This window comes from Pholcus phalangioides, unplaced genomic scaffold (assembly GCF_987345545.1).
Source record: "Pholcus phalangioides strain wild (caught in Gottingen) unplaced genomic scaffold, Ppha-v1.0 ptg000015l_1, whole genome shotgun sequence".
Classification (NCBI taxonomy): Eukaryota; Metazoa; Arthropoda; class Arachnida; order Araneae; family Pholcidae; genus Pholcus; species Pholcus phalangioides.
The window spans coordinates 53,249,639-53,276,789 of NW_028301608.1; the positions used below are offsets into that span (position 1 = coordinate 53,249,639).

Sequence of the window (27,151 nt, forward strand, 5' to 3'; positions counted from 1 at the left end):
GTTCCTTAAAAGTTCTTTTTCATTTATTTTATTTAATCACGCTTTCTTTTTATATAAATACTATATATATATATATATATACATACACACACACCGATAATGATGAGAAAAAGTACAGAACCAGGTGTAAGAATATCAAGGTCGGGATCTTTTTGTGCACGATTTTGAAATGGCTAAAATGATTTTCTCGCTGTTCACTTCGCGTTCGGAGCTGCTTTCCTGCTTTTGTCATTAGCGAATGGGTATCAAACAGGTTCAGACTAACCGATGGCAACTACTTTGTGAATTATAACAATGCCGTCAGCTGCTTTTGGACCGGTGAGTCTCTGTTTTATGATTTTCATTCATGAAAACTGTCCTTCCTCTCACGCGATTAAGGAAAAAAAATATGCGGGAGGAAAATTTTATCACTGCAATTTTTTCAGTACCTTGAGAAGTTGCAATAATAAAAATATATACCGCATTTTCATCCGCATTTAAAAATAAAATATAACTCGATATATGTTCAGCTAATTTTATATTTTTTGAAAGCAAACGAAAGGTTTTTTTTCTGGGAAGAATTTATCATATGGAAATTTTTCTAAAACCAAAAATATGAGATTACAATAACTCAACAAAGCCAAATGTTAAAATTGAAAACAAAAATTATACGTAGATTTGTTCTAAAATGTTATACATGGTCTTATCATTTCATTATAATATGGTGGGATCAATACCTTTATTATTTAAAAAATACCTTAATTTAATATCTAGGATTAGAAATTCTTGATTTGATTGTTTTTTTTATAATTTTATCAGATCTTTCTTTCCTTCCAAAATTTCTTTCAACTGTACAGAAGAAATTATGTACTAATGCTTGAACACCATAATACTTTATGCTGTTCTATTTATCCTACTCTTTTTCTAGGATATAGCTCAAATATTATGATGCTTTTTATGATAATCAGACATGATAGCATATGGAATGTATGGGTTGTCATGCTGAAGCATATTTGTAAACATATTACCACAAAACAAACATCATAAAGGAGCATTAAGAAAAAAAAAGAAGCAAATACACACAGAAAATATAGTTATATGTGGAGTTTTAGGACAGCAACTATTATCCTACAGTAGGAAAAATAAAAGTTATTGTTTTACATGCAGGTGATCTATAAAGAGTCATAATAGTGGAAAAAAAAAATCTGTGACCACCTTATTACTCCATCTCTCATGAAGTATGATATAGTACAAAGAATAAGAGTAAAACATCTTGACTTTTTCTTTTTCTTAGAGATATACAATCATATACAAATTATGATTGTATATTTCCCTAAACGAATGCATTTAGAACAAACTAATTGAATTAGTGAGAAGAGGAGCAGAACAATTTTGCCTATTTTTTTTTAATGAAATGATTTGATAAATGTAGATCTGTAGTGTAAGAGCGGTAGTGTACTGAGTGGGAAGCGTCCGAGAGATAGTTCATTTAACTTACCAGAATGTTGCACATACCTGAGATATTTGTGATGTTCAGTATCTCAGTCTTTGTTAATTTCAAGCTAAAAATCTCAGTTTATGTCCAATAAAACCACAGATGGGACAAATATTCGGCTGCTATTCTGTATTCAGCCAAATATTTGTGCAAATCTCTGTACATCAAACTAATTTTTAAAAAAATTATATAAATTGGAATTTTTCCCATAAATTAAAAATTTACTGATTATATTTTGTTGTGTGGTGTACATGGAAGAGTTTATGTCAGAGTGAGAGAGAAGTTCTAGGGTAAGAAAAACATGAAACCGAAAATGGAATCCTCTAGCAATAAGGTGGAAGTGAGTATGAATTATGCACATGTTCGCTAAATGAAAGATGTACCTGGACAATATTTGTATTGGGCTACTCAAAGAAGCAAAAGGGGCAAAGAACATCTAGAGAAGAAAAAATAAGAACATAAGTCGTAAATTTTATGCTGCATTATCATAGCTCCTCAGTTGAGAGTAAATAATGATTGAAATTTTTTTAATTAGATGTAAAATTGGTAACAAGTGGAGGAAAAAAAATTGATTCTGTAACATTAAAATACAATGTGCATGTCAGTATCATGACATAGAAATCTTTCAATTACTATTTTTAATGTTTATTTAAAAATTAACCATAATTAAAATTCAATATCAATCATTTAAAATTACCAATAATTTTATTTTCAATTAAAAACATCAATTTCATTTAGAATTATAATGAATTTAAAAAAAAATTATATTCGGCAGCTGAATATTCAGCATGTGGCCTGTATATTGTGATAATAATCACTATTTGTCCCATCCCTTAAATAAAATCTTGTTATTTGATTCCTCTGCTGATAATGTCATATTTTGAACATCTGTGTGAGCAATAAGAGTAGATTTTCTCATTTCTTAGTGTGACCTTATAAACATTACAAGTTTGATGCTGGATGGTTATCAAATCATCACAATTATTCATATACAGTAGAGCTCTCAATTACCCAGGGGTTATGGGCAGAGAGTCATTTCAATATCCTTAGTAAATAGAGCCAAACCCTGAAAATGTGAAAACTAAAAATCAGTTAGACAAAGGTGAACTTATTTGGAAGCAAAAAAGGTATGAACAATACATTAATATGTAATAATTAACTAAATAATTATATAATTTATATGTAAATAATTTTATAATTATTTATAAATATTTTTAAATCACAAGTCTCACAGGTTTTCTTACCTATCATGTGGAACCAGTAAAGAGTATACAAGAACAGTTGGCCTAGGTCTGACCACATGTCTTTGTCAATAGAGGCTCAGTAAATTGACACTATTTTGATGATGTTATTAATATTATATTATTCATGCTATTAATTATAATACAAAGTTATTAAAAAATATGTTTAAATTGCAAGTTTCACAAATTTTTTACCTGTCCTGCTGAGCTGGAAAAAGATATATGTGACTACTTGACTATATTGTGATAAAAAGGCTTGCTATAAAATTTCTCTTTTATGACATGGTCCTTCACCTCTGGCATACACATTGAAAAACGTTCACAAAAATGAAATATTATTAAATTAAATAACAATTATGAGTAGACAACAACAGAATGAATTTAAATGAAAGTGCTCTACATTTAATTCCAATCTAATAAATAAAAAACGTGATTCACAACAATGTTTGGTGTGTAATTTTTCCTAAACACAACATTCAGCATTTTTACAAGTATTTTTGTATATGTAGTATAGCATATTAGCCTATTTTACAGTCACAAAAACTGATCTGTGAGAATCTACAGCACAAACTTAGTATGGTCACCATATTTTGAACTTGTGAAAGATGCCCTTTTCTTTGACTTGCATTGCTTCCAATGTCTCATTGTTGAGAACTTCTTTACATTGCTCCGGAGTCAATCCACTCACTGTATCCCTAGACATCGGAGGGTGGTTTCTCCGATGATGATTCGATGTTAAACGCATGAGACTTTTCAGTTTGTCTTCGCATTCTCTCGAGTTTGAAATGCTTGACATTTCCCCATCCTTGAATTCTTTTAAGACTCTCTGTCGGACATATTCACCGAGATCTCTACCTTTCCTAGCCAAATCAACAGGCCACTTCTCTATAACTTTCAGATAATTCCTATAAAGATTTCGTGACATGGAAGTGATTCTTTATTCTGAGTAGTTTTCTTTGATTTTAAATCAATTGTACCAGCAATTTTCCTGACTCGTTTTACGTCCTTTGTACCAACCTAGGGCTTTAGGATGAAAAAATAACCCAAAAAAATACAAGATTAGTGTATCAGATTGTTAGTTTTTTAGAGTGGGATAGAATTTGACGCATCAAAAAAGATATACATCAACATATGAATTGGTAGATATTTTATACAATGAGATATTCATCACCATATATGGAGCACCTATAGTATAATCTTTTTTTTTTTCTTCTGCGACTTTTTTGGGTAATTTTCTTTTTAGTCTGTTGGCACTTTTCTTCCTGGTCAGTCATTTTCTTCCATCTGCATTTCTTTCTTTCTTTTGGCTATTATTATTATTTCCTTTGGCTATTATTATTTCTTTTGGCTATTATTATTTCTTTTGGCTATTATTATTTCTTTAGGCTATTGTTATTATTTCCTTAGGCTTCTAGGTTACCATTTCAATTTTTTACTGTTGGACATTGTCTTAAGGTGAAATCACCTCCAGAGATCACTAAACCACGGAGGATTGAATAAATTGAGTTTGTTAGCATTTTGAAACTTGTTTTTTTAATCTTGTTGCACCATATACAGTTTTCCCAGTTTGTTACATTCAGTTTTTCCTCGTTAAAATATCTTGTACACCGTTATACCTACCCAGATGTTTAATCCAAAAATTATGTTTTTATTAATCCATTTTTGATTGAGCCCAGAGAGACTCCTCCCTCCTCCCCCACTGGTGCATTATTTAGAAGAGAAATCTCGCTTTTATTTATAACTCAGAGATTTTATTCTTTAATCCTTTTTTCATTTGTAACACATTGTTCATTTTAGAATATGCTGCTTCATTACCAATCAAGATCCCATATCTTGTCTAAGATGTTGAATTTTTAATCTCTATCCCTTATTTAGTTTAGAATGATTTATTTTTGTTGTTTTATTTGTAATTGTTTTTGTTATTAGTTTTTTATCGTAATTTTTTTCGTTTTAACAACCATAGTGTTATCACTTTTCGGCGATGTGTTGGCAATTTTATTTCTTTGGCAAGAAAGACTTCGAAAGCATGACTCCGTTTTACTCTTGGCGCCTTCTCGCTACGCTTTCGGACGTTTTTCTCACCAAAGAAAAAATCGTCAACACATCGCTAAAAAGGGAATATACTACAGCTATTTCCTATGTGTATATATATGCACGCATGCATATGGTCCTATATATAAATACACACGTGCGATTATTCCACAAAATGTACAAAAATTAACTAAAAAACACAATATAAACAGCACAAAATAATTTTAAGAAACATAATAATCGTATTATATACAAATATAAACAAGAATTAGTACTTGTAGGATCCTATTGGGTCACGCAATTTCGGGCAACCTATTTATAAAATATATATGTAAATACAAACGTCTTTGACTTTTGTATTTCCTCTTGTATGTAAATATGGACGACTTTGACCACACTTTTCAAGAAATTCCCTTTCAAATTTTATCGTTCGATTAAGAACCTTTCGAAAAGCAACACATGGATTTAAAAGCCAAGCTCTCTCTACTCAGGATTTATTATTTAAATGACTTAAAAATCAAGCTTCGACGGACTTGTAGATTTTGTATCCCCCGATATTTCCTTACCAGAAAATTTCAATGACTCGGTTCTTGTTTACAATGTGGCGGTATGTATGATTTCGTCACTGCTTCTTATTTAATGTAAATGTTTTTTTTCTATATATGTGCGACATGATACATGTTACGACAATGTTTCGTTTGGAGGGTTTTTCTCCGTTTTTTTTCGCAACATTCACGCAATATTTGATTGAAATATTTGTGTGCGAATAACAGTACAAAAACTTGGTGTTGTTTAAAAGTTTATTCAACGCTTAACCAGCTGTGGCTGCGGGCACGTTCATAAGTGCACGTGGTTTTTTTCGCAAGCATTTTTTTCCCCTTTATAGTTATTAAATATTTCTTGCCATTTGTTGGAACGGCATGCTCCTATAAATAGAGTCACTGAAGAATCCTAGAATATATGAATATCAAGTCAGACTTGGTCTCTCATATGAAAAAAAAAAAAATTCCTTGTTATGTATAGTTAAACACTTGAAATTTAAATTATTTCTTAGAATATACATTTGGTTCCCAGAGACGGGTTTATGATTTTGTCGCCTCTATCTCCAGGCCGTCATTTAGGGAGGGGGGTCAGGAAGGGGGTGCTTGGCTTTAGAAAATGCACTAGAAATGGTGTATGAATACATACATTGAGTATATGTTCTTTGACCTCCCCCTGGAAAAATTGTGAATGACGGTCTTACCCTTCTCTGGCCTATTCTAGTGTGATTTTCTTCACTGTTCATTCCTCAAATTCACTGCTCTAAGTAATAAACCAAAGTGTAAAACACTTGTTATGGTGTAGTATATAGTGAAGTGGGTATTTCCAAGGATACACAAGCCTCGTGTGCATTTCAGTACCCAATATCTATTCATTTCTAGGGATACATGTGTCAGCTATGTACAGTATTTCGGGGTGTGTGCACTTCCTACACATTGCTAAAGTTTATTTGAAGCATGAAAGATTACTACTACTTATGCATCTCATAATACACAGTGCTCTGTGGAATTGGTATATTCCAGAATGTGAGTTTAGATGTGGTCCCTAACGCAGTTCTGCTTGTTTTGTGTTCTTGCTGGTTGCTGCCATCTTTTGCCATCAACTTTTGCTTCCCGGGTTTCGGCAAGCAAAAGTTACTCCCCAGCGCGACCCAACCCGCAAGGGTAACAGGCTTATATCCCGGGAGGGACAGAGCCTGAGTCGTGTCTGGTCTGTCGGTGCTGCCATCTGTCTTCCATGTTTTAACAGTAGATGCTTAAAATTTCATGCCATGCAAGTATTTGACTGAAGATCTGCCTGCTCCCTGCAAAGAGGCTTTTTTAAATGAAAAATTGCAAATGAATGATTGGGGAAAAACCACTGAAGCAGATGTCTCATTTTTTACTTCATGACATCGGGATGTGGTTGAGATCACGTGCAGGAGCATACGTAGGCATGAATGAATGAACGCCAGAACTTTGCCACTGGACTTATTTTGTTACTTAGATCTCTTCCAGCCCGTAGTAGGCATGAAATTTAGTATAAATATTTGTGGGAATGGGGGGGGGGGAAACTATAAAGAAATTAGGATTTTGAAAAACTGAATGAATTTATTTTATATTAATGATGCATATATTGAGAAAATATTTTTTTTACAGAAACATACACATTTATAATTATTGCTAAAGAGAAAATGATGTACTTTGGAACTAGATCCTGAAATAGCTGTTTCTCATAAGAAATAAAGAGGGCACTCAATTCGAGATGGAGATGTCAACAGCTGAAGGAAGTATGGAGGCCAACAACACGAATGATAGAAAAGCCAAACCTGAACAAAATATAAGAAGTAAATTTTTAATATGTTTAATGTTTTTCTTTGAAACTGAGATGTTTGTCTTATATTGGTTTTTCCTGATTTTTAGTAAAAACTGATTTAAATAAATATTGGTGTCCATTGTTGGGTGTGAGGCAGCTCTTGGACAATGAAGCCGTATGGGTCACTGCTCTAGGAACAGTGTCAAATTCAAGCTCAAAGGGCAAAAAAAAAAGTTTTGTCTACCAAAAAAAAACAGACATGGTCAGGGGTACGAAAAATATGTCCCCCATGGGTAGAGATTTTTTCTCAAGCCACTCCTGGTATGAGGGCATGCATATGTTAGCAAACATAATATTATTAATATGTTTAAAAAAGGGGGTGCACAACCTGCAGCATGCTTGCGTGGCATAATACTAAGAGTGGTATGCAAGGCACAAAAAATGGAGAATATTTGAAGATACAGAAATTCATGGACTCTTTCATTCATTTTATTACTCTATTAAAGATCTTATCATACATGAAGACATTGGATGTCAATACAGTATAAATAGTGGTATAGGTTAGGAGAAAAGGTTGTCCATCTTTGGTTTAAAAAATACATATCTATTACTATCAAAGTGTGGTCAATTCAAGAAGTGGCCAGAGATCCCTGGCCAAAGCTCAACGACCTGATGTAAAGCAGCCTGGTAGGAGCCAAATTCATTTTTTTATGTGATACATTTCTGTATATAGAAACTGTATTGAATTAACTCCATGTGAGACAAGAGGGGAAAAAGTGCAATTTGAGATAAACAACTATAAAAATAATTAGTTTTTTTTTTCTGCCAAATTTTTTTTAAAAAAATGATTACCGCATAGTGACTGCAGTTTGACTAACATGCCGATGATTTCGAATCATGCCTTTTGTTACCAGACTTTGCCCAGGGATCACAGCCACTACACAAATTATCCGGCCAATATTTAACGGAATCAGGCAAATCATGAAGTGGCCAGCCTCGTCCCGAATCGGACAATTTCAGACTTTAGCAGTAACATACACACAGTACGTCATCTACAATATGTTCATCCATGACATACCATGTTTTAATTTAAAATCATTGCACCTTCACTTCAATTCAGAATTGTTTAGCATCAACTAATAGAATTCAAGGCAGTTCATGAAATATTCGTGACAGTATGTCATAAATAGAGTTAGTAGAGAGCTTAATGCATGTCATTTAATTTCATTGCTGTTAATTAAGTGCATTAATTTTTAAAAACTTATGTTTATTATATCATGTTTATAATGAATGCATACTTATTATTTTTAGCATGTCAAATATCAAAGTTTTTACCATCAGAGAAAACATTACGCCAAATATCAACACAACTGTTGACTTTCTCTCTCCTTTACCTTACCCTGTGGGGTATATTCCAAAATCATGCTTTGCCTGGTAGTGGTATATTTGCAGTTTTTCTTTTGGTTGTTCTTTGTTCGATTGCTGGAAGGATAGTCAAATTGATAAGACTGCCTCCCTTGATTGGTGAGTTGATTGCCTAATTAAAGATTATTTTTTAAACAATTTAACTCTTTTCCTTATGAATTGTGTGTTATCAGATATTGTTAATGTTTAAAAAAAAATAAAAATATTGTATGCTAGATGGATATTTTAGCTAGAGTTCATATTTTACTCAATGTTTGAATACATAAAGAATCTCAATAAGAAAGTATAACTGTTTCCTTATTTTCCTCTGGCCATTAAATGCCGTCATTCAGTTTTATTACTTATAATTAGAAGCATATATCAAAGTAGAAATTTAAAATTTACAAAGATAATTCATTCCAGAATCACATTCATTAGCCGAAACATGTTTTTTCATAGGTTTTTGTGGAAAATCATTCAGTTTGTTTCAGAAACTCCTCAGAATTTGAAGATAAGTTTCATAAAACACTAATTACCAACTGAAGGTTGATATAAATAGCTTCACGATTAGATGAAGGGGAATTTAAAGGAAGATGAAAACCTGAGCATTTTATTTTACATTTATGTATGCTATGCTGTCGGGTTTCTGAGCCATAGTGAAAAAAAAGTGTGTGGGGTAGTGTGCTATGTGATATTGTCAGTTCATTTCTCTCACACACATGCAGATGGAAAAGATAAGTTCCTAGTCTGTCCAGACCTAGTCTGTCCTGAATGTATAGACAGTTCAGTTAGGTATTAAGAGTCTTACCATACCAGAAATAATTCAAGTAATTTTATAATAAATAATTCAATTGCTGAAATAATTGAAGTTTGAGGTTATTTTCTCTCTGCTTAATCAGTCATTTTACATGAAATGTCTCAAACTCTTTGTGAGAGAGAGATACATCTGGAAAGCAATTTTGGGGGTCAGGGAATCAATCTGGCTTGACTCAAAGTTACCCATTGGCGTGAAATTTGTTCTCACAACACAGCTGTTTTATATTAGTGCATGCAGCCATGTCATCAAAAATGTTAGATGAGGCAGCAAACTGTAAAAAAAGTTGTTAGCCAAAAAGCTTGTACGCAGAGGTGTTTGTAAACCGGGATATCACTGTATTTGTATTATTTTGATTAACAGTAAAGTCTCATTTCATGACAAAAGTTAGAATAGAGAAATAAAAAAATTAAATAATATTCTTTGTTCCATTACCTTAATATATTAATGTATTAAGTATCTTATAATGAAGATATTTTTGGTCAGTCTCATTTCAACAACAGAAAAAAGGTGTTAGATAAGAAAATTTTGTTTTTTATTGACCTGAATGAAAATAAACAAGAAACTATTGCAAATAGTTGGGTGCGTTCACAATAATTTGCTGATATTCTAGAAAGAAAAAAATAATAGTGATTGATTCAAAATGTACTTTATCAGTGCAATTTTGTTATACCAATTTTTTTTACCGTTCCCATGAAGTTAAGTATAATGAGATTCTATTGTATTTTTTCAATGAGTTTATATATTATGAGTTATATTTTGGTCTTTGTTTATAATAAATAGGGTCTAACTGTATTATACAAGACATTATAAAAACATACAAGACAGAAAGACAACAAGAAAACTATAAAACAAACATTGTTTGCTGAGGGCATTATTTGCTGACAGGTACAATCCTTCCATGGGTCATAAATAGTAACTCAAATGGGATAATTTTCTTGGCAACCTTGAAAGTGTACAAAAACAATAATACTCAATACTCAAATAATATATAATAAACAATAACACTCAATATCCAATTTAACTTTTCTGTCTTTGGAAAATACCACTTACATGTGAACCCCTCTCTCTCAAATTACAGTGATTAGTTAATTATCAAATAAAATGAATTGTTCAATGTTTATTATTTCAAATACACAATTTTTTATAGCTTTTTTAAACATATTAAATAAAAATCTGTTGCCTGTTAATATTATTAAATTCATTTCATAAACTTGGAGCAAGAAAATGACTTTTTGTAAATTTTGTTTCTTGGCAATGGTATATGATATAAATTCTCTGTTCGTATAATACTTCTTTGTGTAATTGCTCTGCTGGGATACCAGTCAGGATTTTTATTCATGAACAACAATACTTTGTATAAATAAAGTTCACATATGTTGAAATGAAGTAGTGATGCATTGCCTTGTGAGAAAATATTGTTAATCGACAGAATATCTTGTTGAAAATAGTACCTATTTATACATAGAATAAAATTTTTGTATGTTCCTCCCCAGACAGTTAATCCATATAATACAGAGTGATTCAGAATTAAGGCATGCGATAACAATCCAAAATCACATAGGACCCTATGTGTGCAAACACCATTGGAGCCACTACAGGGAGTTGTTGCATCACTTTTAAAGCAATCCCAAACTCAGCAAGCATGAGGTCGCAATTCTGACAACATAAATATGTTATGGGCTACACAAACATTCAGAACACATGTTCCAGCATGTATCGATTTGTTAGAAATTCCGCAGAGGAATGTGTACGAGGTGCATGTACGGTTAAGTAGTAGTAGCAAGTATGCAGTCCATGTGGAATTTCTAACGAATTTTCACATGTCAGAATGTGTTGCCCCTAACGTATTTTTGTTGTCAGAATGGTGACTTTGTGCTTGCTGAGTTTGGGATTTCTTTAAAAGTGTGTGATGCAGCAACTCCCTATAGCATCTTTGGATGGCATTTGTGCACCTGTGTTCCTATATGATTTTTGATTGTTATCGTAGGCCTGAATTACCCTTTCAGTTTGTCTGTTTTTCCAAATCACCCTGTATATGTGGAAATACCCATGCATAGAACACTTCTCTCAAACTGTTAAGCGTAATTTCAGTTTAAACATCAAACTCCTCACAATTACTCTTAGTTTATTGATAATTAAGGTGATTGATATTTGTAATCGTGCAATATGTAATATTGGTATGTATTAATGTAATATTGGTATGTATTAATGTAATATTGGTATGTATTAATGTAATATTGGTATGTATTAATGTAATATTGGTATGTATTAATGTAATATTGGTATGTATTAATGTAATATTGGTATGTATTAATGTAATATTGGTATGTATTAATGTAATATTGGTATGTATTAATGTAATATTGGTATGTATTAATGTAATATTGGTATGTATTAATGTAATATTGATATTTGTAATTGTGCTATGTACGCACAATTACAAATAGTATCAAGGTGAAAAAATCACCACACAGAATTTCAGACAAATTTTTAAATCTATTAAATGCACAGTCAAATAACAAGCATAATAAATAAATGAGTATAAATACTTGTTTGTTTCTGTACAACAACCATGGAGTATAAACATTAGTATCAGCAATATTTCACTCTAGGGTATCTTATAATATTGCTAATTATGGATTGGTAATGTTCTGGCATTAATATCAGTTTTTTAATGTGTTTTCTCTTTAAAGGTATGCTAGTTGCTGGTTTTTTGTTTAGAAATTTGAAATTTATTCCTTACTCAAAAGATATTCCTGACAAATGGGCTGCAAATTTTAGGTATTGTATTACTGTCTATATTTTGCCATCATATAAAGTGGTATTTGGTTTAAACTCATTGACTGAATACAGTGAAACTCTTATGTAACGATGCTCAAGAGACCAGAGAAAAGTATCATTAAACAAAACTTGTACATGGAATATATCCACACTATGGGGAAGTGCACTGGGTTCAAATAGTAATATTGTTATGTAGGTAATTGTTATTATAGTGGTTATCTTTATACTGGATTTTCACTATATTTAGATTTTATTCAAACATGCTGATACTTTTCCAGTAATATCAGATAATTATTTTCATTATTATTACTGTTTTTTGCTTTGTTAAGGAGTGCAGCACTTGTCATTGTCCTCCTGCATGCTGGACTTGGCCTCAATCCAAATGTGCTGAAACGTATGAGTCTTTTATGTTTACGGCTTGCGTGTATGCCATGTCTGGCTGAAGCATTTTCTGGTGGAATTGCTGCCCATTTCTTATTTGGTTTGCCATGGGCATGGAGCTTCTGTTTAGGGTGAGTTGCATAAAATCACTTTCCCAACTATATTTCAATTCATATTTTGTTCTTTTTTTTTTCAAGTAATACTATTTCTGGAAATTGTAGATTTCATTTTTATAAAATAACATTTAAATTTACAAGAAACACCTACAATTAATGTCACATAGAAATACTTGGACACATTTTGTTGACAATTTGAAACAAAATTTTATTGATGTTTTAGCTTCAATAAATGCAAAAACACAAATTTTTGAATTAAAAGTAATGCAAATAACATTGCAATTATTTTTCTTAACAACAAAACATCTTATTCCTTTTTTTTCAATTTTTTATGGCATTGATTTCTTTGATTCATAGAAATGTATAAAAAACACAAAGTTCTCATAATTGCTATGTTGTATTTAATTAAGAAAACTGTAAATCACACACTTTATGAGCTATTCAAAACTGAATTACAAATTACCAGGGGTCTATCCATTCAGAATTTGGGTCCATTTTTCGAACCCTTCAAAAAATTCTGGATCTGAAAAATGAACCCTCCACTTATTTAGTTCATGGAATATTTTTTTTTCACTTTTTTTTTAATGAAACCATAAATTTGACATTTCATTTTTTTGTAATAAATTAACAAGATTATTTCGCTTCCCACAATAGTTCTTATTTTTCACAAAATTAATGACCCTATTCACAAAAATAAGGAACATTTTCACAAGAACTGAAAAATTCTGGACAAAACCCTGATTATGTTATATTTTAAAACTATAGAATCTAATATAGTTTTTCAACTTCTTATTGATTACAGTTTCATCTTAGGAGCAGTTTCCCCGGCCATAATTATACCGAGCATGCTCCTCTTGGAATGCAAGGGTTTTGGAAAAGACAAAGGAATAGCCACCCTTATCATAGCATCGTCATCAATTGATGATGTTTTTGCAATTGCTGGTTTTGGCGTGTGTGTGGGAATTGCTTTCTCCCAAGGTGAAATTTAATATGCTTAGTTTTTTAATGAAATATTAATGTTGCATGAAACGTTTAACCTCACTATTAGTAATAGCTAAATGTATTCATCATTTACAAGTTTTCCTCTCACAGCATCAAAAAGTTTATTTTTTTATAATCTGAAGTGAAATAAACATACATATATATACATCAAAAAGCAAATATGATTATTTTTATGTATATATTTCAGGAAATTTAGCTTGGACGTTATTGAAAGGACCCATAGAAGTTATAAGTGGAATGATTTATGGTATACTTGTTGGAGTTTTCTGCTGGTATCTACCTCATGAAAAAGAGGTAACTGGATGTTTCATATTGTGCAGATAATTCTATGCATCCATAAACAACGATCTAAAAGAAATTTTTTTTTGTTTTGAAATTATGATAGATCATAAATATAAATGTAGAAAATATAAAAGTCAGGTCTAGATTGTGATTCATCTCAAAAAAATCAGATTTCAGGAAACTGAAGTATGATCGAATATATAATTTTCAATACAAATCAGAGTTTTCGTTTCATATACATTTTTATTCTGCTCAAATGATCATTTGTGATGTACTGACCTAATTATTATTATACCTGATTTTTTTTTTTTATTTCCTTATGTATAGTTTTTTTTTTTGAATTTTTCAGATTTAGTTTGAGTGTGATTTATAATACAGTTCAGTGCCTTGCAATTTGAAATTTACCTTTAACTAATGTCAAATTTTTTATTGAATGTGTATATATTTATATTAATTGAAAGACCTCTCCAAATCATGAGACAATATTTTTCAAACAAATTCATTTGACAGTTTTTATGCATGCTCAGTCCTAAGAAATTCAAGCGCCATATTGGGGGACCCCCCCCCCCCCTCTCTCTAACTGTAATCATTAATTCAGAGGAAAAATATTTGTATTGAAGTTATGCTGATGTGTTATGCTTATTTAGTTCATGGAATTTTTTTTCAGAAATATAAAACCTACTATCGCATCTCAATGCTCATGTTTGGAGGTCTCGCAGTGACTTTTGTGAGCCAAGTTATTGATTTCAGTGCTGCTGGTGCTCTTGGATGTCTTGGTTTAGCATTTGTTGCTGCTTTCAGATGGCGGCAAGAAATAGATAAAAACGTTAAGTATATTTGTGCCTGTTGAACCAGATGGTGTGATTATGATTCATGTTTTTTTCACATGTGATATTGTAATATGTATGGTACGAAACATATATCTATCTGAAATATGTACATGTGTATAAGCAAACAGCAGTGCAACTGGCCAGTTTGTCCCTAAATTTTTGTTTTCTTATATTACACAAGTTTTTTTGCTCGTAAGCTATATTTTGGCCATGATTACTCTTTTGAGGACGAAGCATGAATGAAAAATGCTGATGAAATCATTATCATACTTGCTTTAATTGGTGCAGAGATGTTTTTTGCATAATAATTTCAGTAATCTATATAGATATATCTCTTCTGACACCAAATTTGAAAAATGGAAGTATATTAGAAAAATAAAAAAATAATTTTGAGCAAGGCTGTAACTCTTGGATTTTTGCTGCTCTCCCCCCCCCCCCCCCAACTTTAAAATTTCATAATTTTACAATGGCATTCTTTGTTCTACCTAAATTGCCGCCATCCCTTAAATTTTGTCACCCAAAGCAGTTGGGGCCCCCTCTAGTTCCGGCCCTGATTTTAGGCACCTCTTTCAACCAGATCTTTAAAACCTATACCATCTAGTTATAACTAAAGTTATATACAGTTTGCATGACTAAATTCATTGCCATGTCTCGAAACCTAACTCAATAATCTGAATGGTGATGGTCATGACTAATGCCATCATTGATTGAATTGTTTCGGGTAGGCGTGATAACACTACACATAAGTGTTGAAAATTAACTATGCAGACAAGAAAAAAAACGAGTTATATAATATTTCACCTTTAACTTTTTTTTCCTCTCGATTTATTTAGGCCCCAGTGGAAAAATTTCTCTCAGATATTTGGAAGATGAGTCAAGCATTTTTGTTCGGCCTCATTGGAGCAGAGGTTTCTGTGGCTGAATTAGAGAAAGACATTGGTGAAACATCATATTTATCAATTTATCAAACACATACGTTTTCTATTGCTCTTATATGCTAGTTTATGGTTTTAGATGTACACTATGATTTATTTTTAAAAATATATATAGGTGATTCTCATTCAAAATTGGCCTAAATCTAAATTGTGTCCCTAGCAATTTACATTTAGTATATTCGACACAGAACTTTTTTTTTTTGTCACTTTCTATTTACTTTCCAGCTTCTGAAAAGTTACCACACAGTTTTAAATTTTTTCATTTGTAGGTTTATAAAATTTGCTTGAACACAAACTTTTATTTGTTAAAGAAATGTCCTTTTCCTGGTTGTCTCCAGGCCATTTTTCAAATTTCATTCTATCTTAGAGAAAAATATATTCTTTTTTCATATTATATATATTTTAGGACCAGTATACTTTTTTATTTTATCCTTTTCATGACTTTTAATATCTTTTATCAATATTTTATTGCTGAATGAAAATTTTCCCCAGCTTTTTTATCCATTTGTGATATTTGGAAAACATTGGTTCAAGTCCTACAACCTAGTTGCTACTTATCAAATTTTGTGCAGGAAAGGTTAAGAACGATGTAGCCATCATTCAACCCTCCTTTTGAATCAATTAGAACTGTAAATTCATAAATTAGGTTTATTAACGAAAAAAGGAGTATTTTTATTAAGGTATCCAAACTATGTCGAAAACTTCATTTTGGAAGAAAATATCAATTTTTGTTTATTTTTTTATTTTTTATGGAATCCCTATTCTTTGTGATTTCAAAACAGGCCTAGTTTTGTTTAAAAAAGAAAAGAAATAAAAATGCAATTGACAAATAATTGTTCAGGGTATCGGAGTACTTTCCAAGTTGAAAATGAGCTACCAAAATGAATAGAAAATGTTGCTATTGTCAAGCATAAATATCAATTTAAGTGCTGAAACAGGCAAATGCCTTTCGGCTTTGCCTCTAAAATTAAATTAATTTTTTTTTCACCATGAATTTTTAACAAACTTTATTTGCTGACTATATTTTATTTATTAACAGGTAAAGAAGTGTCCCCAAGAATTTCTTTTGGATTTTTTGGGTGACATTTTTTTTTAAAACTTTTTCATTTTTAAGCTAGTGTTTGAAACCAGGCTTATTGAATGAGTTCAACCCTTGTTAGTGAAATTATTGACTAGGAATGATTATAATTAGACCTCGGTTATCACACATAATTAAGAGAAATCAATATTTCAGAGCAGGTAAATATGCATCAACCCAAACTAGAATATTTTATCTGATTCCAGCATAATAATCAAATAGATATCACAGCTTAACGTCATCTAAGATTTTTTTTTAAATTTTGATAGTCCCAAGTTTATTTAAAATTGGAACTTGCATTTTTCACAATATATAATTGACATGAAAAGTAAAACCATTACCACATGAAGCAAAATAAAAACGTTTAACACCATCCTTGCTGAAAGCCTCTGGCTCAGATTGTGTACTTTATTATATGAAATGTGCCTTGTAATGAAACTTCCATTAATACAGTTACAGTATCGCCATATCTAATTTTGTTAAAGGTTATGCTGTCGTTGTTCTGGTGATTGGATTGACATTTCGTGTAATGGTTTCATACCTCAGCCTCTGTGGATCTGATCTGAGTTTGAAGGAAAAGGTTTTTGTTGCCTTCGCTTGGTTACCTAAAGCAACTGTTCAGGTAGGCTGAATATGAAAGATGATTTTTTTAAATTAGTATTTTTTTTTTTTATTAATTTATTACATCAATTTTCTATTTTTAAAATAAATTCCATGTATCCATTCAAACGAGACTTCCTTAATGGTAATTTTTGAATAGTTAAAAGTTTAGATCCAACACAAGAAAAAAATTCTTGAAATATTTGTCACAATCACATACTGTATAATATATAGGATGCATGGGAAAGTCCCTTTATCCTGGAATAGCTCACAAACTGTTGATCGTAGAAGCATATGTCTAATTAGGGAAAAGTAGCCGAATAACGTGTAGATGCCAGGCACATCAGTCATATTGCAGGGGTTTATATAGTTATTGAAATAAAAAAAATTAACTTTGTTTTTTTATTTGGTCACACTGTCCAAAAAAAACCCAATTAGAAAGTTTTTGTTCTCTCCTGAGCGCAACAAAAAAAAATCTGTTTTTGAATACAATATTCGTCGACATATTTGACTATTTGAATTTTCAGAATCACTGAAAATTAAGGAAAGAACTGCATACTAAGAGTAGAATGAGCTTGCTCGTTAGATAATAACCATATTATTGCACACTGCCTCTATATTTGTGAAAAGTCAAACTTGTTAAGATTCTAAGATTCGAATCAATTTGAACCAATATGTTAGGTCACTTGTCTACGATCTTGGTGTTGCTTTCTTTTTACACGTATTTTCTCAGTTTACATGTAAATTCTTATTTTCAACTAAAATTTTTAAAAAAATCCCAATGGAATGATTTGTTTTGTGATGTTTTTTCATTATTGTTATATTTGAATTCATTCTTTTTTCGTATATATATTCAGTTCATTCCTTAATACTTATCATTGCTTGCTGTCTTAATTTGCATAAATATGCATCTTCTTTATGCCAGGCAGCAATAGGCAGTGTTGCTTTAGACATGGCAAGAATTTCCAATTTGGGACCTGAATATATTGGCTATGGCAAGCAGGTACAGTGTTTTTAATTCACAAATGTCCTTTGTATTTCCTCATTAAGCCAGAATTCTATTTCAAGTCTAATTTATGTTATTATTTAAATAAAAATTGTTCAGGTTGCATTACATAAAAATAATAATCAAGAAATGAAATATAGTATACACTTTCAACCCCATAGTAAACCTTTAGTCATGTTGTTTGAAGTTAAAATAAAATATATTTGACAGAACTCTCTGAAATGCAAATTATTTAACTACTATTCAGTCATATTGTTCATGAACACTCAGTTTTATTTAAAAAAATTGATGTTCACACATGAAGTTAAATTGTGTCATTTTGTTAAAATAGTGCTATCAGAATTTCAATCTGAAAAACATTCTTATTTTTTAAACCATACCATAAAGTGAGGTGTCTTGGGTTCAGATTTTGACGTTTTTTGTGTCATCTCCCTTATAAATTAAAATTTTTTTAACTAAAAGTTGCACCATTACACAAAGACGTTTTATGCAAGAGTAATTGTTTTGCTCACCTGAAGTACCAAAGGATGTTTAGAGGTGTCACGAGTTTGATACCCGGTTTGTCCTTGTCAGAAACTTTCCTGACACAACAAAAACGGCGACATGACCACAGAAAAGATTGCTACCGCAGGGAGTCCCACATCAAGGGGTTAGCACACCAACCTCTCAATGAGTATAAGAAAAGGCTGGAATCGACAATAAATTGCAGGTCCCGGTTTAATTAGCCGTCATGTGCGGAAAATGACTGTGGTGCGTCAAAAATGATCAATGATTATGCAACTTAGTATAATGGAGAAAAATGAATTCAAAATCATACCCTAGTCACTCCTTCAGATGAGGTGACTTGTGTACACTACTCTACTACCTTGATAGTTCATCTTTAGAAATCATGTTTCCATCTCACCAAACTGAAAATAATCAAGGACAAATAAAAAAAAAGTATAAATACATAAATTTTGTTTTTGCTACAAATAATAAATACATGGAATTATTCTTTTATGTCTACAATGTGAATCTGTCTAGTTAAAGATGCCTGTGTTTTGATGTTAATATCTGTGAAATTAGTTAAAATGTTGATGCGATATTCGGTGTAGTTTCTAAAGAGCCTGAGCCTAACATTTTCTTATATGTTTGTGGCATCTGTATAATTGTGTGTGCCTGTAATGAATAAAAAATACTGCCCACACACAAGAGTCACCCCACAATTCTTAAACATTTCACTAATCGAAGAACCATTGGCGTGTGCAGAGGGAGGAGGGGTTGGAGTTCTAACCCCTCACTTGAAAAGAAAAATAAATTTAAAACCCCTTTTTGTGAGACAATTCTGCATATGCCTATGCATGCAACTATTAATTAAATTGATTTAATAAGATAATTTGTATCATCCACAGTTAAAACAATAAGTATATGTACCAAAGCAAACTTCTATCAGGAGTGTGACATGTAACCACGAAGCTGTGTAAACAAAGTTTTGCATTGATTTCACGAAACCTTAAAACATATGTTATGATAAAAGTGGGAATAAAAAATACAGGATAATTATGAGAGATTTGGACACAATTTTGAATCATGAAGGCTCACTTTTGTGGCTGGACTTGGAATCACCTCTCTATTTCATCAACAAGCATCTGTGGCATCATCTAAAAATTAAAGCATGTATTCAAGTTACCCCGCCATTCACCAAGTCAGCCCACACAAGTTGTGGTTTGTAGTACGATTCATTCAAAAAAAATGTCCGCATAATTAGAATAATTCTGAATATATTTTAAATTGCAATAAATTGTGAGGTTTTTATTTATTTGTTTAATTATTTATTATTTTGAAATTTCAAATTCTGATTCAAGAATTATTATGAATCTGGCTTTGTATCTCAATCAGTTTTACACTCGGAAAAGTTGGTCACGTCTTCAATTCAATTTTTGTAGATACTCACCGTATCTGTGTTATCAATCCTCTGTACTGCTCCTCTTGGAGCAGTGGCGATTGCAGTTTTGGGTCCTGTTCTACTCAATCGAACTCAAGGTGATTCAAATCAAACTCAAATCGATTCTCAAGGCGAGAAAAGTGTTGAAGTTATTGTGAATAGTGATGCAGTGATGAATGAAAGTAATCCATCAACATCTCAACCTCCTACTTTTAAAAGAGATTCAGGCGATTCATGTGAATCACATCTTTAGCATATACTTTAATTATTTATCACTATATAAATTATGTTTTGAAAATTTCTATCTTGCTACTCTATTATGTTTCACAGCTAAAAAACTAATTTAAGAAATCGGTGAAGATTAGGAATACTAACTAATGTGAATTCAAAGTTTTATTTGTATTGCAATGTAATATATTGCACAGTATTCATGGGATACATCGTGAATGTTGCAAAACATTTTTTGTTTTTATGGCTTAGAAACCACTATTTGATGTTTTCTGTTTAAATATGATCTCCAATGTTGATTTTTTTTGCCTTTATTGTCTTCTGTGTTGTAGGAAAGAAATATTTTGTAGTTTTTTTTTAGAAAATATGTAAATATGTACTATATTTGAATTTTTTTCTTAGAGTTTATCAGTGTTTTTTGTTAGTTGAAAATTTTAATAACTTTGTTGTTGATCAGAAATATGATGTAAAAATTTTAGGATCAAAGACAGTATAATGTGCAATATTGTATGATGTCTGAAAATATTTTACAAAAAGTGAAAGCAAAGTATTGTTCATCATGCAACGTCTATGTTATATAAATATTTGGTACTAGTTTTACTTTGTCACTGTTGAAATGTTTTTTTTTTTTAATGCCCACCTATTTTCCTTAAGATATTTAAGTAACGGTGCATAGTACTTTTTCATTTTTTTTTTGACTAGAATTTGTATCAGGCCTGGTCTAGAGAATGCACAATTTTTGAACTATATTTTGGGACAAGATGGAGGTTGAAAAATGCTTAAATTAAGAATTTTCTCTCTTCTTTCGGGAAGAATCTTCCACCAGAAAATGTAAAAAGGCAGCTTTTGAATCTCTTAGATATTGTGGTTGTTTTTCTGATAAACTTTCATTGATTTTGTTACCAGTATGAATAACTATAATTTTGTAACTCCTCATTTTTTTTTTTTTTGATAATTTGTTTAACTCTCAAAGAGTTATTCGCATTAACCATTTCATTCAGTGTAAAAAAAATTGTTAGCTGAAATGATTAATACTTAGTTTTGCATTTGGTGATCGAAGCTCACAGTTTCAATTCGCTCATTATAGCTAGTAGATATAATGAGCTACTAGTTCAAAAGTTTTTATGAATTTCACTGCAGAGGTCCTTTCTAAACCTGTTGCCATGATCTGCTGTAAAATTCTGCAGTTTTAATTCTTTGTGCTGGGCAATTTGATGAATAAATTCTACAGGTATATGTGTGTGGAATATATATACAGCAATATCCCTAAGTTACGTGACAGGTGAAACCGGTGATAGACAATGTGTTAAGGCATAATTTTGCATACAAACTCATATAAATCTCAATTAATTGGTATAAAAATTTGGTAAATTGTATAAAATTTTATTTTTGCACAAATTATAATCAAAATTAAAGCTATTCTTCAGCAATGTATTAAATAAAAAAAACAATTATTCTAATATAGATGGCATCATAGAAACTGATCTGCCTTGTGACTGCAATCCACTTCTTAAAAAGAAAGTCTATATTCCTTAACCCTTTCAGTGGTTTTTAAAATTTTCCTGATCTGCATCATAACTGCCATATTGGAAATAAAAGCATGTTAAGAACTCGAGATATTTTGAGGTGGCCAAAATAAAGCAGATCAAGTTTGACAATATCTTGGGATTGCCACTATAAGGGTTAAAATCTTTACAAAAGATTATCATGAGTTAAATGCTTTGAATGTTTTGATAACATTTTGACCTAGTAAAAGAAAAGAGCTGCTTGTGTTTGGATGCAAGAAAACCATTTTCACCCGTGGGTCAAAATCAGTGGAGAGTTGCTAACCACAGGTGCATTTCCATTTTTATTTTCAAACTAGGAATAATAATAATTTTGGAATTCAAGTATGGAACTATGACCAGTCTACAGAAATGGAAAATGCCATACAACCCTTGGGATTCCATTTCTAAATTAAAGCAGAGATTTTTTTTTGTCCTCAACAGCTTTTCAAACTAATATTGTAGCCTCTATAAAGCCAGCATAGTTTTGCTACATATGATAAACTAAAAAATTCTTGACTGATAATAACTATCACTTGCTGGCACTTACTAGCTTAGTAATAATTTTATGACCATACTTGAATTTGAGAGATGAGCAATTTTTCACAGAAAATTTTATGATTTCAAGTTTGTATGATTCGAGACATTGCTATAGGCTACCAGTCTTGGAACTTGAAGGTTAGAGCTTCGTGTGGTGTGTTTTACTTTCACAAACTAAATACCAGGTTGTCCTGAAAGCTCTGAGTGTCCTCAACCCATGTAAGTTACTGATTAAAGAAAAACAGGCGACTTTATCTCTTCTTTGAATCAGCTTCAACATTTTCAACAGCTTTTTAGCTAATTTTCAGGCCTTTTAAAAATTCCATCTTTTTTTTAAGGTGTGTCTAATAGACTTATTCTCTGAATTTTTTTCGCCATGGTTTTTCTTTCCTTTTTTTCTTCTGTTCTCCCCCCCCCCCTTTCCCAGAGATGCTACACAAGCTCCTTTGATGAATCTATCGTCTGAAGGCCCTCACAAGTTTCAGATGTTTTGTGCATTGCTTGGCTCGCATGTTGAAATATTTTGTGACAGTTTATTTTATTAAAAGTCATCTTTACAGCTTTTGATATAATTCACATCAGGAAAATGATTTTTCGCATAAAAATTTTTGAAAAGAGAGCAAAACAACTGAAAGTAATTCAGTGTATGGTTAGTCTCTGTCTCCTGAATTTTTTTCAGATTGATCAAAGACAAAACTTGAACATGGGACTGTTTCATTTAGTTTTGGAAACACAGTGAAGCGCCCATATAATGATACTCAAGGGGTTGGAAAAACATGTCGTTATAAATAAGTTATCATTATAGATGGAACATATTAACACTAAGAAAAGTGTATTGGGACCAACGTAATATCTTCACATAGCCGATTATCATTATAGAGTATTGTTATTTAAGATTTTCTCTATTTCACATGTTGGATATCCATCCATGCATGTTTTCTTTGACTGGCTTCACCAAATGTTTGTGAATTGTGTGTGCCTTAAGGAATCTCTATCGAGTTTCATAGAGTCAATTCAGGGTTTTGGAGTTGTTCAAGTATTACATAAACAGAATTTTGGTAAATTAAAGCGGGTAAAAAAAAGTGTGTTTCAAAAGTAAGCAAAGCTCTGACACCCCTCCCTCCCTTGTCAGAAAACTAAGTAAGCTGGGCTTAGACTGGTACTGGTCTGAACCAAGGAGGGCTTAGCTCCCCCCCCCCCAAGAAAAGTAAATAACCCTGTTCCCTCAAAGAAATAAAGATTAAATTAAATTTTAAAATTTTAATTAACACTTTCTCTGAAAAAAAATTGAAACATTAAAGGGGGAAAAATTCCTTGTGCTGTTTTTAAATTAATTTCTGTGAACATAAAATATTTTTGAAAGCGAGTCATCCAAGATTTTTCTGGAGGATTGATTAACCATGTGCCCCCCCCCCCCCGCTTTCTCTTTTTTTTCTCATTGATTGGAGCCTCCTTAGGAAAATATACCTGACAAGTCTGGCTCACTGCACTGCTGAGACGAGCATCTCTGTGAATACACAAGCATGCGAGCCAGTGCCGTCTTAACGTATGGGCCCACCCAAGCACCTCAAGAGAAGAAGGGCCTGAGAAAAATTAGTCGCTGAATTTTTTAAGAATTTATTACGTAGAACGTCAGAAAAATCCACTCATGATGCTCTTAAGATGGCCCTGATTTGAGCAAGTTATTAATTGCAAAAGTAAGCGAATGTGAACCTCCTCTCCCATTGGTACGTATGTAATACTCGAACAGCCCTTTTTTCTATTTCAAAATTCATGATATTGCAACAATCTAGTGCACTCTCAGTTAAATGACTTTTCCTTGATTTTTGTGCTAACTCTATGGGTTATGTTATAATATTGTCATCCACTGTAGTCCCAGTTTTCTAGATTTAAATTCCTAGATTTAAAAATTTGGGAATCTGCTATTCCGTCCAACATAGACAGGAAAAATCATTATAGATGGAGACAAAATTCTTTTTTTTTGTAACATTAAGTAATTTATGATGTTATGGCGAGTGTATGAAGGAAAAATTCACTTTTGTTTGAGATTTCTGTAGCTGAATTTTTATGACCTTTTGTTAGAGACCATGTTATTTAAGCTGTGATCATTATCTATTGTTCATTATCTCATTTATATGAAATACTGGTAAAGCATGAGTGAACTGTGCCTATAGAACAGTGGTGGTCAACTTTTTTCCAATCCATTCCGATATCAAGACTAAAAATCTTGTACACATGCCACTCTCCAGCCAATAAATTATTACATGTGCTACTAAATTTTTTATCACTGTTAGAACTTCCAGACAGCCTGTATTAAAAATGATAATCTCTTCATATGTGAAGAAAAAAAAAATTAAAATCAAATTTAAAAATGTGAAACATTTCTTTCGAATTTCGGAAACTTCGAGCACAAACACCAGAAGTGTGTTTGTGCACTGTTCCACTTGGCGGCCATTCCTGAAGGCAGAATAAATCCTGTTATAAAACCATATTATCCATCTATTCCATAATCCTTGCTCCTCATATACTAATTCCTACTATTTTATGATTTATGAATCCAATTTTTTTTCCATCACCAAATCTTTCATGCTTCAATTTTGGATGAGTGTGCGTGATATATCGGTAGAGGAAAATGAGTCTTTTTCTCAACAAAAAATTCCCTTCCAGTGAAAAAAAAAGGATACACAAAAATTCCTTGATTTTTTTTAAATAAATTTCATCATTTGGAAAATTACTGCAACTAAATTATAATTACTATTATGGTATGTCTTTAATGGCATGAGTGCAACATGCAGACCACCTTTGCTCTAGAATTAATATACATCTATGGATGTGCATCTGATTTTTAAATAAACACTTATCTTCAGTTTTTTTTTCCCCAAAAAACTTGTGTATTCATTTTTTTTTTTTAGTTTCGATATTATGTTTACAAAATTTTATCAATTCTTATTCCCCATGTCATTCAGTCTTTCATTTTTAGTCTTCTGTATAGGTTTTTTAATTAATAAAATATTTAAAACTGAAATGAATATTGAAATTTTTTGTTGCCTAAATTATATTGGTTGCGACATATACTTGAAATATTCTGTAATTTCTCTAAATCTTTTGTACAGGGTGTCCCATAAATTCGTAAATAGTTTAAAACTTCATAAACAATTGAAGGAATTTATGGATTTGAATGAAATCTGTAAAAAGGTTTTCATGTAGGAGGATTTCTTTTGGTACCAAAGAAAAAACATTTTTGTTGATAGAGGGCGCTACCCAAAAGCAAGTCACTGGAAATCAGAGGCCTATAAAATGTAGGGTGTATGATTAACAGATCATTTCTGAATTTTCCCATTTCCAATGCTTGCATAAGGTTTTCATTGTGATGTTGACATCTGTGAATTTGTTTTTACCTCAGCCACGAATCGCTGACTGATGTTTCATGAAAAAGTTCATGTGATTTGCTCTCATGCAGCACCCCCTATCAATAATAATTTAAACTAAATTTTCTTTCAGTACCAAAAAAATCCCCCTCCATCAAAATAACTTTTCCAAAACTGCATTCAATTCCAATTCCATTTCTTTCAATTTTTATGAATTTTTAAACTACAGAATAACCTTGATATGACGACTCTTCAGATGAAGAAAAAATATTTTTATAAAGAGATTTTATCATTACATCAATAAGCAGCAAGAAAATGATAGTGTATAGAAATTTCCAAACAAGACTTGTTGACTATTGTTGAGAGATTTATCATTATATTGGGTATCGTTGTAGCAAGGGTTCACTGTATATTAACTTTTTTTTTTCACTTGGATTTTCAATGCTGCTATTATAATGGCATCTAATAACTAAGAGGATGCCATATAAAAAATCAATTCTGTATTTTCTGCAGTTACTCGGAATAGGCTATTTTTAAAATAAATGAGAAAAAGGGTTGTATAAGAAATAAGATGATGCTGACATTTTGCACGTTAAAATACACCTCAACTAGTTGTAATAAAGATATAGTCAGCAACCATTCCATTATAACGATTGGTAGGATAAGTTTAAATTCATATATATCTCATACTATTTATCAAACAATGTAATGACCAGCATATCCAATGCAATGTCCAAACTCGGCTCTGGCTCAGTGTTGGAAATCATTCTTTGATATTAAAGAATTCTGTATAATCTTATGGTGAGAGATAACAGGATGCCTAATAAATATTTAATAAATCAACCGATTGACATAAAAAGATGTGGTTTACACTGAAATATCATTGGTTTTTTTTATACATTTAAAAAAGTTAAAATTTCCCTCGCAGGTGGAGCCATAAATATGGAAAAACAATGCCACAAAAGACAAAATGCCCAATGAGGTGGCTGAGAAAAATATGGACGTCATACCTAATATGACAGTTTGCTCTACATAAAACTCGCATTTCAATACAAGTGCTCTTTTTAGCTTGCACTTCATCTAAAATGGTGGAAGGATGTTCATGTTGAAATATGGCAATTTTATGTAAAAATTTAATTGTGACCCGTGTTAATTTTATGTGTTCTGTCAAGGTTTTTGTTTTACAGTGCCACCTGAGCGAAATTTGAACTTTTTTAATTTATCAAAAAAACTAG

General features: G+C 31.5%; 1 protein-coding gene and 1 long non-coding RNA gene across 3 annotated transcripts; one reads left to right on the forward strand and one right to left on the reverse strand.

Annotated features, from left to right (window-relative positions):
• The first annotated feature begins 235 nt into the window (after positions 1 to 235).
• LOC149076208 (sodium/hydrogen exchanger 9B2-like) lies at positions 236 to 22,049 on the forward strand. 2 transcript variants are annotated; one of them, XM_089243768.1, is made up of 12 exons: positions 236 to 318; positions 6,924 to 7,111; positions 8,392 to 8,604; positions 11,995 to 12,082; positions 12,412 to 12,594; positions 13,382 to 13,557; positions 13,769 to 13,875; positions 14,531 to 14,689; positions 15,527 to 15,632; positions 17,192 to 17,328; positions 18,232 to 18,309; positions 20,238 to 22,049. In XM_089243768.1, the coding sequence occupies exons 2-12, from the start codon at positions 7,030 to 7,032 to the stop codon at positions 20,487 to 20,489; spliced, it is 1,581 nt and encodes a 526-aa protein (XP_089099894.1). In that variant the 5' UTR covers positions 236 to 318; positions 6,924 to 7,029; the 3' UTR covers positions 20,490 to 22,049. The 2 variants fall into 2 exon arrangements, with proteins under 2 accessions (XP_089099894.1, XP_089099895.1); XM_089243769.1 differs by having other exon boundaries at positions 249 to 318; positions 6,979 to 7,111; positions 20,238 to 21,699.
• Positions 3,092 to 5,102, reverse strand: LOC149076209 (uncharacterized). Its single transcript, XR_016194208.1, has 2 exons — positions 5,022 to 5,102; positions 3,092 to 3,738 (listed from the first exon to the last, which is right to left on the reverse strand). It is a non-coding gene; the product is annotated as an uncharacterized LOC149076209 (long non-coding RNA).
• Positions 22,050 to 27,151: the final 5,102 nt, after the last annotated feature.

Excerpts from the sequence above, each read along its gene's own strand:
- LOC149076208 (XM_089243768.1), top strand. The coding sequence starts at position 7,030 with ATGGAGATGTCAACAGCTGAAGGAAGTATGGAGGCCAACAACACGAAT. Across the intron at positions 12,083-12,411 it reads AAATGGGCTGCAAATTTTAG|GAGTGCAGCACTTGTCATTG; the intron begins GTATTGTATTAC and ends TGCTTTGTTAAG. Across the intron at positions 13,558-13,768 it reads GGGAATTGCTTTCTCCCAAG|GAAATTTAGCTTGGACGTTA; the intron begins GTGAAATTTAAT and ends TATATATTTCAG.